The sequence below is a fragment of the Myotis brandtii genome, unplaced genomic scaffold, assembly GCF_000412655.1.
Source record: "Myotis brandtii unplaced genomic scaffold, ASM41265v1 scaffold196, whole genome shotgun sequence".
In the NCBI taxonomy this organism is placed as follows: Eukaryota; Metazoa; Chordata; class Mammalia; order Chiroptera; family Vespertilionidae; genus Myotis; species Myotis brandtii.
In genome coordinates, this window is record NW_005357311.1 from 3368726 (window position 1) to 3383010 (window position 14285).

General features: G+C 34.4%; 1 protein-coding gene across 10 annotated transcripts in view; it reads right to left on the reverse strand.

Annotated features, from left to right (window-relative positions):
• Positions 1-14285, reverse strand: part of ANK3 (ankyrin 3, node of Ranvier (ankyrin G)) — a 465310-nt gene that overhangs the window by 11877 nt on the left and 439148 nt on the right. For 7 of the 10 annotated variants that reach the window (XM_014538720.1, XM_014538719.1, XM_014538723.1 and 4 more), the window contains 3 exons: positions 13444-13587; positions 9879-9966; positions 6999-7377 (listed from right to left, as the gene is read on the reverse strand). In XM_014538720.1, coding sequence (XP_014394206.1) covers positions 6999-7377; positions 9879-9966; positions 13444-13587 — 611 coding nt within the window. Of the gene's footprint in view, positions 1-6998; positions 7378-9878; positions 9967-10245; positions 10555-13443; positions 13588-14285 lie in introns of all 10 variants that reach the window. The other 3 variants (XM_014538725.1, XM_014538726.1, XM_014538724.1) reach the window with 1 other exon arrangement.

Sequence of the window (14285 nt, forward strand, 5' to 3'; positions counted from 1 at the left end):
TACTGCCTTCTTAGGAAAAGTAGCGGGTCACAAAGACTGCTGCATCTCTGGGAGAGCCAGGATTCTAGCCCTTTCAGTGGTACTGTCACGGAAGAGGTAGCTCTGATAATTTTGTCAGTGCCAGCCAATGGTGGGAGAACTTGATGAGTGCTTTATGTGGTAACAGGTAGAAAGGCAGCTCTGGTTTAAAATGATGAAAAGCGTAAAGACGAAACACTATTGTGCTTTGCTAACAATATTCTGTTTTCATTCTTTCTTTTTACAAAGTGACTTTGTGTTCTTATAGATTGTGGGATCATAGGTCGTGACAGCATGTGGGACATGCGACTTATCTTACTTCACTGTGGTCTAGAGGTGGGATGAAAAGAAAAGATGTTTCTTGCTACTCATATTTAGTTCACCTTGAATCTCGCTTACGATTAATTTCAATTAACACACTTAACAGAGAGAAGGAGATTGGAGAAATGTAGAGGACTTATGACTAAATGCACTAAAATCTGCAAGACATCTTTATGGGAGTGTTATTTATATTTAATATCGTTGGTGTCATTAAAAAAGCCATTTTATTTTAAAAGTAAAAGCATAAAGATAGTAGAAAAGGCTAATAAAAGGTCATGAGAGATGTCACTATAGTTTAAATATGAATAAATAGAATATTTTTGAGCTAACTTTTGGAAATGTCTAGTTCTTAGAGTGTTAGAGAATCCCAGGAAAATACAGTAAAACAGAATCCTATTGGACATATCATGAATGGACCCTTTTGTGGGGAAAGATGCCAATTCATTTTTAAACTGTTTGGACAGTCTCTGAAAGAAATGTGAAGTAGTTATATGTATTCACTACATGCTTATAAATATAAGTGTACTGACTAATATTAATAGTCTTAGAAGAAAGCAAAGCCCTACTTATAAGTAACAAACCATATAGGTTGTTGAGATCTACTCTGGTATGCAGGATTTTCATTGTTTCCTACTGAAAATGCATACTATTGATGTAAAATTAAAGTTATAGGTATATCTCTTAATCTTAAATGGCCATAAAGTATAGTCAATTATGCTTTAATAAGATAAAAATAAATTGTCAAAGTATGTAAAAACTCACTAAAGTAGATAAGATAGGAACGATAGTAAGGAGTCAAAAAATACATTAAAAATCATCCATTTAAAATTTTGTCAAATATATTGGAAATCAAGTGTTAGGAAGGAGAGGTCTTTGGGGCTTCTCCTTAATGAGAGAAAATAACCCCTAATTAGTTTCTAAAGTTCTTGGAAACAGTTTGTACTGTTAAGTAAACAAAATTCCCCCCTCTGGCCTTATTGATGGCATTATTTTTGGCAATACCCTCCCCTAGCACATACTGTTTCTCTTTCCTATTTCTAAGGAAAAATACAGTATCTATCTGTCAACCCTGGTGGCCATCACCCTGGTGGCCACCTTACTGAAGACTAACTACTTCCCTTTAAAACCCTGCCAAAACATTTTATAATTTTTATTCCTCCTTGAATTTTTTGAATAAAATGAAAGAACAATTAACTATATACAATGTACCAATTTGCTTTGATGTACACAATATTACAACTTCAACTTTCCAAAAAATGGGGGTAGATATCATGGGGGTAGATATATGGTGCACACATAACTTGGCAAGTTACTAAGCAATATATACAGTATAACTCATTTTTATATTCTAAGAAACCCACTTGCAAAGGATGTTGTACATGTACATAAAAATCGAAAGCTAATGAACAGTAGCTACTGCCCCGAGTGCACAAATTTTTGTGCACTGGGCCTCTAGTTCTTATATAAAGGAGAGCCAGCTTCTATCATGGCAGCTATTCTAAAGGAATAGGTGGGTTTGGATGCAACATGAATGTCACATGTTAAGCATAAGAAGAAGCAAGTTACACTATGTTTGGTGCACTTTTTCTAGACGTTTCACTTTAAAATACCATTTCTTAAAGACATTATGAGAATAGCGAAGCCTGAGCAAAGAGTATGGCTTTACCTCCTTCAGAAAACTGAATTATTTCTTTCCTCCAATTCTAGAAAGGTGTGGGAAGTGATTATGAGGATTTATGGATAGCAAGTTGAATACTTACAAATATGCTAGATCCCAATAAGGAATTTGGCTTGCCTATACAGAATTTTAAAGGAGTCATGCTTTTTGATAGCCCCCTATTGAGCTCAAGGTTGATTGGGGGATAATGTAAAATTTAGACAAGGCCTTATTTTCTTCTCTAATGCTTCCAAAGTCTTTGAAAAACTATACTAAGCAGATTTCTCCTCTTCTTTAATTGGATCTACATGAAAAGTACAAGCAGCAGGATTAAGAATTTTTGGATACCTAAGCCAACATCTCTGCTCTCTGTAGAGTCTCCTGACACTTTAGAAATGGGTAAGTTTGACAAATGGTTTTCAATAGACATTTCCCTTCCTTTCTTTCTAGAGCTGCCAACCAAAGAGCCTCAAGTTATTTGGATCACATTCGGAGGCCTGGGTATTGAAAACAGCTTCCTAGTTCTCTGCACTCAATCATTTTAACATCAAGAAAGATCTCGCTAAAGACAGTAATGAAGACAAGCAGCAGACTGAGACACATTCTGCTGGACCTTCCCACGCATAAGGTCAGTGCTTCAAAGGCCTTTATGGGGGAAATCAACTTATTCAACTGTGCTGTAACAGGTGAGATTATGTTTTTCACTTCTAGTAAAGATTGCTTCCTATAATTTAACATGCAAAAAAAAAAATCAGGCTGTATTTTTGTCAAGTTAAAAACCTGTTTCATTTATTGGGGTGATGTTGGTTCATACAATTATACAGGCTTCAAGTGTATAATTCTATGATACATCATCTGTATATTGCATTGTGTGCCTATCACCAATACAATTAACCAATGTCACCTGAATAAATTTAATTAAAAAAACTATTTCAGAAGTTTTTGCTTAATTTGCCTTATGTCATATATCCAGGCTATAACATCAAAGTCCTAGTCATTGCTAAAAAACAAACAAACTAGTTTTCACTTAAAAAACTGTGAAGGCAGAAGGAATTTGAGACTGAGAAGGAAGCCTTTCAATCCTCTTAGCTCATCCCTCATTACGGCCTCTGAGATTTCATTGAACATTTCATTTGATAGGGACTATTCTCTCACCAAGATAGAATCTTTGTTCACACATATAACACTTCTTCAGGGAAAGCAGGATACAATTCCCCAAGAATTCTCAGATAAAATTAATTACAACTGTCAGGTCAAACAGGTCTCACTACCAAGCAACATGACATTTTCCCTTTTGTTATTGTTTTTATAAGCTTCCAAATGTGCAGACAAACATATAGCTGGCCATTTAGTTATCAAGCATGCTGAATTTTCAAAACCACAAGAAAGGACTTTCTAATAATACAGCAATGACCCATGATGATTTGGCTACCGGATACCTTTATAATCAAACGCCGGCGAATAACTCGGGTAGTGACTCTCTGTTCCTCCTCTGAGCTTGAATCACTCTCACTGTTTTTCAAGTCCTGATAAATGTATTTTTAGCATAATTTTACCATCACATTTAAAATAAAAGACATTCTGAGAAGGGAAATCAAAAAAGAATTACTTTTACTTGCTGGTTTTCCCTCCTCTAAGGAAAATCATGATGTATATTTGTGAAAATGTTTTTAAAAATTTAAGTGAAAGAAAATTTTGAGCAGGATTCTAAGTGAAACTACTCTGTATGTATGTATTTATGCATAAGTGTGTGCATCTAATTACTTTGGTCTTTACCTGCATATATATATATAAGACCAAGGTAAATAAATGATAAAATATTAAAAATAACAATTTTAGAGACTTTTTGGCACCAGAAAGTACATGCTACTAATTATTAGTTTGAAGAAACATTAATATTAATTTTTAACTAGTTTCAAGTCTATATACATTTGACTTAAATGTATAATCTTATAGTTCAGGCCATGTTTCAGTTAATCTACAGAAAAAGACATGGTATTTGATTTTATGAAATTTTGGTCAGATTTGACAAATTTATAAGAATTTATATAAGCATAATTGGTACCTAGTAAGAGTTTATTCAAATAAATGAAGGAATAATGTAAAACATGTCAAATATGAGGTCTTCTTTAAAGAACTGATATGAAATTAGAATAGAAAAAACATCTGATAGACAAGATCATGGTATAAACAGAATACAGTAACTAAACAAATGCTAATTTTTAGGCAATAAAGATAGGAATATGAAAAAAACTGCCAAGTGGCAAACATTTCATATTTCAAAGGGAAAAATATCTTTGGCTTCTAATTAAATGTCATAGTGAAAAATATTTACTGAATGATTTTATTGATGGAATTCTGAAATTTTATTTTCTAAGTTTACTAATTACCTCAAATTTGATAGTACTGGAGTTAGAAGTTGTAGTTAGAAAAATCAAAATAAGTAAAATTGTTATGGGAGGTATAAGTGCTAGCTAAAATGATTAATGAAATGTTAGTCAAATAGATAATACAGTAGGCCATATTCACCAAAGGTAAACTTAACAAATATATAAAAATATAATATCAGTCTTGACTTTGTGGGAAAGTTCATGTGAACAAAACATCCTACTGAATAATATATAGTGTCAAATGGAAACAGTTTTTGAGTTTCTTACTCTTTGCAAAGATATTGGTTGCTAAGTTTCCTATTACTTTTTAAAGTTCATTAGAAAAGGACCATAAATTCAGGACACTTAAAATGACCTAATATTATGAAAGAAGGCCTTGCAATAGTTCCAAAAGGCAGAAAGAGGTAAGAGTAATTCATATTGTGAAAGAAAAGAAGTACTAATCAGCATTCAAGGATAAGTAGGTTAGATGAGGCAAAGGGAGAATTCAGTCAGGATTAACCATACACAGAATTGTAAACTGGGGAACAGTTTTCCCTTGGGTAAATTTAAAAGCAGAAGAACAGATACTAATGCAAACACTAGTAACAAATCTAGATGTCAAATTATATCATAATCGTATCAAGCATCATCTAAGACCAGCCCCTCACATAAATAAAAAGTGGCCATTTGGCCAGTGTTTTAGTTTCCATTCTCTTCCTGGAGTCTATGCTAATATTAAGGTGAAAAGTAACAGAATGTAGTAGTAGGACCTCATCAGGATTCCTTTTGGAGAATTCGCTAGGAATTGGTAAACAGCGTTAACTAAGAGGCCAAATGGAATTTTCTTAGTACTCCTTGCCATGGGTTGCTGCATGGAAAGAGGTGGAAAAGAACAGAATTTTACCTTGTAACAGCAGGTAGTCATTCGTGTAAGAGCTGCACCCGGACTTTTGACCTGATTATTTAGGGAACAAAAAGGGGGCTGTTTCTGAAATCATACATCAGATGACCTTTTGGTTGCTACTGTCCTATGGTCTAGTCACAAAAGACCCATCCGAACATCTTTGGATTTCTTGTGAGGTCAGGCTCATATCTACCAGAAGCTTGAACTCCATTATGAATTTTTATGCTCATAAAGCCTTTACGCATTGGAGTAGGACCTGTGACCAACACCAAAGGCATAAACTCATTTATTAAAAATGTTGCAAACATTTCCTAGTATGATTATTTTCTATTACTGATGAACTCAGCTGAGATTCCTTCCAGGATTAAGACTTTATGCCTTCTCCTTGGTTCTCCAATAGCCAATCTGTATGCACATGTACACACAGAGGTGCTTATTAATACTTTGATTTCGGTACTTTCTATTGATTTTAATAGGCTTTTGCACAATAAATGTTCATAGTTAAAACGCCATAATGTTAATGTTTCTAACTGTGGGCTCATTTTAAAAGGGAATATTTTACTCAAAATCATACTGCTTACATAAACTAAGAGTTAACTAAAAGAAATTGATATTCAAAACCCCACTTGTCAGGAAAGAAGTGGAAAAAAGACCTGACAATTTTACTTCCTTTCCCTTTCCTTCTTAACAAGCAGGAAAATGGTCAAAAGATAGTCTGCAGAAGGGAAAAGGAGAGATATTAGTCAATAAGCTGACAATTAGCTCCTGAGTGATTGGGAATTTATACATTTTTAAACCTCATATTAATCATGGACTCATTATTTGACAAAAGAAAACTAGATGTTTTAAGGAAAATGAGAAGTGCTACTATTCCCAAGATGTATAACTCTTAATCTATGTCTACTACATAGTTCATGAAAAGACATAACATTTGAGAACAACAACAAAAAATCAGCTCTATTTTCTCATATCCATCTTTGAATCATAATTTCAATTTAATTTTTTAAAATATCTAAAAATGATAAAACCTCAATGAATAAAAAACTATTGAATAGTATCACCAAAACATACAAGTACAAAGAGCAAGCAAATAATTCTGTGGCAGTAGGTTTTAAAATTATTAAGAACAAATATTAAGATAATTATCAACTTAGATATAAAAATTATTAAAATGATACTTCTTACTTTAAATTTCTAAATGCTATCAACCAATAGTGGTATATACACACATCATTGTAGGCTTGGGAACTATGTTTCTTCAATTTTTAAAGCACACTTTCAGACACACTTTCAGACAACTGACCTTACAGGGTAGAACTTTTAGATGGGTTGTGTGTTATAAACTTTAAATTATGCAAAAGAACCAGAAAGGGTCAGAACAATTACCCTCATTGCATAGGAAAGAAGATTGGATTGGGAGTTAGGAAACTTAAATCCCAGACAAAATAATACTGGACCTTAAGCTGGTTACTCAATATCTCTAAAATCTGAAAAATGGCCAAAGAGATGGTTATTTCTTTTTCCTACCCTATGAATGACGGACGATATGATCAAATAGCTTATGTTTTACTCAGAACTTCCTTTATCCCCAATATAATTTTTGGTCACACATTTATAATTTGGAAATAGCAAAGAACCTTGGGTCAATGCTACAACATTAATCAGAGGAAGCGAATCATCAATACCTTCAGTTTAAAGGACAGCATTCTGAATAAAGGCGACGTACCTTTGGCTCAGACCCACTGGACCCCTCTTCTTCGTGGAGGTTAAGCCTTGGCTTGCCATCTGCAGGAGAAGTCCTACTCATCTTTTTCATTCCGACAGGCACACAGGGTTTAGGCTCCTCCATTACAAACTTGCTGGTTTCTTCGAGAGATTTCTGATATGCTGCTAGTGATGATGCTGGTTCCTCAACACGACCATATCCGTGTGGTTTTGGTCTCAGAGTTTCCTTAGTACTCTGTTTGCCTACATCATTTTGGGATTCTGGAAAGTAAGATTTCGTCTTTGCTTCTGGAGTGACTTCTGCATGGTTCCCATTTGCTTCAAATTTCCCAGGTTCTCCTTTGAGATATGAGGTAATGGAATCTCTACATTGGTCTGGGCTGCAGAAGGTAAAACGTAGAAATTTACAATGGTAACACATGGCTGGAAATGGGTCTAAATTTTTAACTACTATGTTTTGAAATACATTTGAAGGCATAAAATAGAAAGGCCTGAGAACTCTGCTCACTGGATTTCAAACTGTGAGGGGCAGTCCTGGGTGTGGGGGTGAGGAGGTGCTACGCAGGCTCTAGGCAGCTCCCAAGCTGGCTAGCTATGCTGTCATTGTTTGTGTTTTGTTTGATTGCACTTCTATAGCTGCTTGAATTCTATATCTTAAAAAGCAATCCTGAGCAGTTCATGGACCGCTCAGAGTTCCAGACCCACTAATTTAAAAGAGGAGGATATCTCAAAATGCTTTTATACTGCCAGTGAAAAACCTGCTGATAAGGCACAAAATGAATTCCTGTGATGAGAGCTCTGGCATCCCCTAGAACCCCAAATTCTAGTCTTTGTGTTTCCAATTATGATTCCTGCTACCATGTTTCCAGCTATAATTCTCTTCCTCACTCCCATCTTTCTATGCCCCTGACCTCTGCTGACACTGACTGGTGCTCACTCACTGCTTTTACTTCCTGTGAGAACTATTTTTCTTTCAACTATTAAAAATCGTTCTCTTCCAGTACTTAAAAAAAGTGATTTCTAATTTTTAGTCATTTCAGTATAGACTTTTTGTAGCTTGTGTATTGTGTTTAGTGTCTTTGCTTATTACCCTTAGACTTCTGAAGGCAATAACTATTGCAATGTTTTATATGTATAACATATTATTATGTATATATATGTAAGTATGTGTGTGTGTGTACACTTGTAATCAAATTGATTATCTAAACACAATTATTAAACATATCAATAGCACACCCTATTCTGTTTGTGTAAGGACAAATGGTTCCAGCACATTGTGATGATCCTATAACAGCGGTTCTCAACCTGTGGGTCGCGACCCCTTTGGGGGGTCAAACGACCCTTTCACAGGGGTCACCTAAGACCATCGGAAAACACATATATAATTACATATTGTTTTTGTGATTAATCACTATGCTTTAATTATGTTCAATTTGTAACAATGAAATTGGGGGTCACCACAACATGAGGAGGTTGAGAACCACTGTTCTATAACATAACTACAACCATAAACTATACGACTGTATCTGAATGTAGACATCAGAAGTAGTGATCTTGGCTCTTTGGTAGGGTGAACACAGAACTCGTTGATGCTACCATTCTGCAAAAAAAGTTTTGTAAACTTCACCTTTGGGAATTTTATGGAGCAAGAGGCTTAGTAAGATGAAAATATTAAATTTGGTTATGAAATAATCTGTTTTTTTGCATCCAACTTAATTTTATCATTAGTTGCCATTGAAGTAAAATGTCTGATGTGTACATAAAAAAATATTACTAACAGACTATTTGCATCAGTCATTTGATATGCATGCTACAAGCTTTCTTTTTCAATATATAAACCTGTTTGAGGAAAGTAGTCATTCTTATTTTTAAAGCTGATTAAAGTGACATTCTTAGAGCTTAGAAATTCATCCAAAGTCACAAAGTGCAAACCTAATGATGGTGAGATTTGAATCAAAGTCTGGAGGACATTAAACTCCCACCTTTCTAGAGTAAGGCCACTATAAAAAGAATCAGATTCATAATTAGGGAATTACATTGGATATAAACAAATTTCAATCATGGCAAAATTATTTGGGCTAAAGAATTACATATACTGCCTAGCCAGTGTGGCTCAGTGGTTGAACCAAGAGTCACTGGTTCGATTCCTGGTCATGACACATGCCCCAGTTGCGGGCTCAGTCCCCATTGGGGCATGTGCAGGAGGCAGTCGATGTTTCTCTTTCATCAATGTTTCCCTCTCCCTTCCTCTCTCTCTCTAAAAAAAAAATGGTACATATACTATATTTCAAATCACGTAAAACACTCGTAGAAAAAAGGAAGGATATTATATAAAAATGTGTTTTCTTAGTATGGTAGAAAGACAGATGACTTTTCTTTTTCTTTGCGTTTTCTGTTAAGACGTTTTAAAATATGTATGCAAAAAAAAAAAATCCACCAAAATTTTAATGGTGGTTATTGCTAGATTGTGGGGTTGCATTGATTTTTCATAAATCTGTATTTTTAAAATTTGTATAATAAGCCTACATATGTTTATATTTCTTTTAAAAACTTGGAATTTATTTATTATATTATTTTGAATGAGCATTAATTACTGGCTATGTGAAAAGAGTAGTCTTCTAAAGTAAAATGTACATCAATCTTTGGCATGTATTTCAAACTTTCTGCATTTCCCTCAGGCTGTCAATAGTTTTAAGAATTATATTTGCGCTTAATGTAATTTTCCCTCTCCGGATTAGCAAATGAACCAACCTTTAAAGCATGTATTATCCCCAAACTGGAATGGTCATGTAGAAAAAGAGTAATTGCTGAAAAGCACATATTTAAAACAAACTACTAATATGTAACCTGTTTCATTTTCCTTTTTCTGAAACAGCCATACCTGTCATCCAGTCGATCTAGTAACCCACCAGTTATTCTTCGAGCTTGAGCCGGGGACTCTAGGTTTCCACTGGTCTCATTCTGCCAACCTGTAATTGAAGACATTTCCAGTTCTGCTTGCTGAACACGTTTAAGAATAGCCTCTACTTTTTCTTCTGTCATCTCCTCAGACTCTACTCCTTCTTCAAGTTGAATGTCCTCAAATAGAGATTTGAGTTTTTCTTCTGTCATCTCCTCATCAGGACCAGATTTTCCTTTCTCTTGCTGCTCAGAGCTGACTCTTACTTTTCTAGTATGTTTCAGTGGCTCTGCTGGTTTAACATCTTTTGGGACCCCAGCCATACTTCCAAGGTATCGAGGATACTCACTCAGATAAACATTCTCCAACTGGCTCTCATCTACATCGACTGCTTCGGGCATTTCTGTTATAGGCATTGAGTCTTCAAGTCTGCTGTCTTCTAAGGAAGTGTCTTCTGCAGTTACAACTGGAGGTCCATCTGCTGAATGCTCTACGTTTCCCCGGGAAGGCACTAGCCCATCACTCAGTCTACTGGGGGTTCTAAGGGGAGATTCTGTGCTAGAGGTATCACTAAAATAATCATCTTGCTGGAAAGGGGTGGGTGGTGTGTAGTGCAACCCTGTGGGAGTTTCCAGTTCCACTTGAAGGGAAGGATAACCTATGGAAGACAGTACATTTGGACTGACTGGAATGAATTACGAACACATCAAACAAAAACACATGGAATGACTTAAATTATATCAGGTATGAAAATGTATGATGAATTACAGAATGATAAATTTATTGGTTTAGTTTAATTAAATGTAATACAATGAAATAAAAGGCTAGTGCAAACTATAATAAGATAGGATATTAATTAAGATATAGACTGTTTATCAATTTTGGTAATTTTAATACAATAACTTAAATACACAGATTAATGTAATCTAATATAAAGTTATTTGCCACTATATAAGATACATTTATTCCATGGCCAAATTTATTATCATTCAACTTTTAGCATGTAAAATCCATATTTTGGTGGATCAAATACAGCAAGCCACAAGAAACCAATTTTTATAATTACTTATAACTTATTTTAACACATTGCGTACCGCATAGAAATCTCTAAGACATACGCCAGGGACCGCACGTTTTTGGGCAAACTGCACGTTATTTAAATCATCATAATGCACTTTAGGTGTTGCTTTTCAATAATTATAACATTTTTATTTACAAAAACAATTAAACAATTAAAGTTCCTAGTACTTTTTTAACATATGGTACTGCGTAAAACATTTTCCTCTATGAAGAGGGACCAAACAAAATTTACATAAGTATTTAGATTCGCTCCTTTTTCCATGGACGTGAAAAACGAGAAAACTCGTGAGCGGTCCTTAACAGATGGCGTGCTAAACATGAGAAAACTCCTGAGCGGTACGAAATGTGTTAAGAACAGTGTATAAAAGCGATTCTACCCAACTCTAATTTTTAGTTATTTCACATGAAATTTACAGCAAAGAAAAATGAATTTAATATTTGGAAAGAAATGATTATTAGATTTTGGGAAAAAAATCTAAAACCATGTTAGGTAAAGGATTTAAAAAGCAGATAAAGTAGAAAAGACTCCATGTAAATTTTCAAGTGTCATAATGTGTCAGAGATGAAAGGGCTATGGTGTATATGGACATTTTGGTAAACTTGGTGAGATGGGTCCACTCAGAACCATGAATCAAATAAAGAGAAAAAGGAAATGGTACAACAGAGACAGGAGGAAAACCATCTGCAAAGAGGTCTGAATATCCACGACAAGGCTATGAAACACGGAGGTTTATTAACCAGACTACATAGAGGGGACGGAGGGAGCAGGTCTCATGTTTTAAACTGTGCTGCATGGGCTAAGGGAGTATTTTTCTCTTTGAGCAGAGAGAAAAGTCAACACTGGTCTGGTCATGGTGAGGAAAGGAAGTTTTACAGAATTTCAACAAAGAGGAGAGACAGGAAAAAAACAACACACAACGCAACCCAGCACATTTTCTGAATTATTAGTCTACAAAACTAAAGCCTCATTTTTCCATCAGTCCAAGGTAAATACCAACTTAACTTTTATTGTGAATTCAGATCACTATAGGTAAGTGAATATTTTCCTATTATGGTCACCTGTAGACCAGAATCTTGTTGAAAAGCTGGCTAAGATTAGCTGAGGTTTATAATCTGCACAAGTAATATTTATTTAATGCACATATCCCTAAATTTCCCTATTCTGATTTTAAAATGTTAAAATTAAATGTAGTTTTCAATTCCATTGAATACGTCCATTGTTTCCTGGTGATCTTGTGTATTAGAGCTACTGTGCTTAAAAATTTTCCCAACAAAGAATATTAAAAGATTCTATAATTTGGCAATAATTCATCAATTGATATAACATGATACGTCTTTAGTACCAATACATGGTTTCACATATAAGATAAGGCTTTAAAGAGAGCTTTTCCCCAAGATTCTCTGGTGTTTATAAACTTAAAGAGAAACCACTTTTGACATTATTACCCATCATTCTTATGTTATGGTATGCTTTAAATTTTCTGTTGACTTTGAGAACTTTTGTCACATAACATGCAGACTTAGAGGTTATTGATTCTTGTTAGTCTAACTTTTCCAGTTTAAAACTGGAAAAAGAATCATCATATTTTCCAAAACATGGAATAGTAGAAAAATATCCCTAGTCCTTCTTCATGCCTCCACACCATCATCAACATTTTTACTCAAAATTCATTCTAGGAATAAATTCCATTTGTGAAGGAAGATGAGCATCTTGAAAAACATAAGATATGTTATGCTTTTCTTAATACTTTAATGAAAAAAGCCCAAATTTACATAATGAAGGAAAAATTACAATATCTATAAATGAAGCTAATGTAAAATACAAATTATTTTATTAGAGACATATATGCTCATTGAATTAGAAATTATGCTGCCTTTTATAAACTATATATCAAGTAGGGTTTTTCCCCCCAACAAATAAATAGCACACAGCGATAAAATAATGCTAAATAACTAAAATACTTTTTGAGTGACACATTAGACTTTTTCAGTACATACTTAAATACTGGGTCCCAAAACAGTAATTCAGCATTTTACTTAACAATTTGTATACTATATGCTTAAGCTTGACCCAAAACCTTACTTACTTGGTAAAACAGCTTGCAATTTGGTTTTGTCTATATACATTAAGCTAATTCACTAGTTTTTAAGGTTAATGTGAAAATGACAAAAACTGTAGTGTCTAGATATTAAACTTTTTCCCATTTGGTCACATAAAATATTTGAAATAGAATTCTTTCAGATAACATATGCTTTTATATCTCATTGTTCATATTTTACATAACAGATATTTATCATTTGGTCTATCAGAGTATATATTTGCAGACTCTGGCAGAAAAAATGCTGTGAAAATGAGAAATTAAGTCAAGCAAATCATCATTTAGCTGGTTTAACTGACTTCCTTGTTTTACTGCACTTTCAAATTTTATCAAATGATTAAATAAATATGAACACTGGATTCAATTACCATCAACAGGGTCATGGAAAACATTGTTCTCATCTGCAAAACTTCTGGTGCCTGAAATATTTCCATAATCAAATATTGGTCCTTCTAGCAGAGTCACTATATCTATTCGATTAATTTTTGTCAAGACCGAAGTTAAGGCATCAGCTGAAAAGGAGGGGAAAAAAAAGGTTGAAAATCCAAGGAAATTATTTCTTTCAGTCATCACAATATCCACACAAAGATAGCTTTTGCTACCCTGCTAGTATTTTAGCTTTTCTTTATTGCAGCTCTGAAAACCAGAGGGCTCAGAAAACTGGCCACTCCTGAGAAGATTTGTAAGGGTCTTAAGAATCACCCGATAAAGCTGTGCTTGAAGACAGCAACATTCATTCCATTGTAAGATGCAGAGCAGATGAGCCCCAAAATAGCTACATTCCTTTTAGTTATAAGGGGATATCATAAAATTTTAAACATGTTCCTCTCCTTTCAGACTGTCAAAATAGGTCGCCCTCATATCTGATGCTTAGCAATTTAATGACTTACTAAAATCAGGCTGACCTTACAATAACTTATTGCACATTGTTGTGGGTTGGCACTTGTCATAGTATAGCACCCCCCTATGCCACCCACAATAAAACAAAACCCAACAATATTAGAGAATTCTCTGCCACCACAGACCAAACTGTGTACAATGATTTGATCCCCTAATTTGATCCTGTTTTTCACTCTCTACTTCCCTGCACATCCATCTCTGACCATAGCAGTAACTTCATAAGTGTTTGCCTACCACCCCACGATTTAACAGTTAGAATTACATTTTCACTTTTAATGGTCACAGAGAGAACTTCAGACAAAAACGCAAA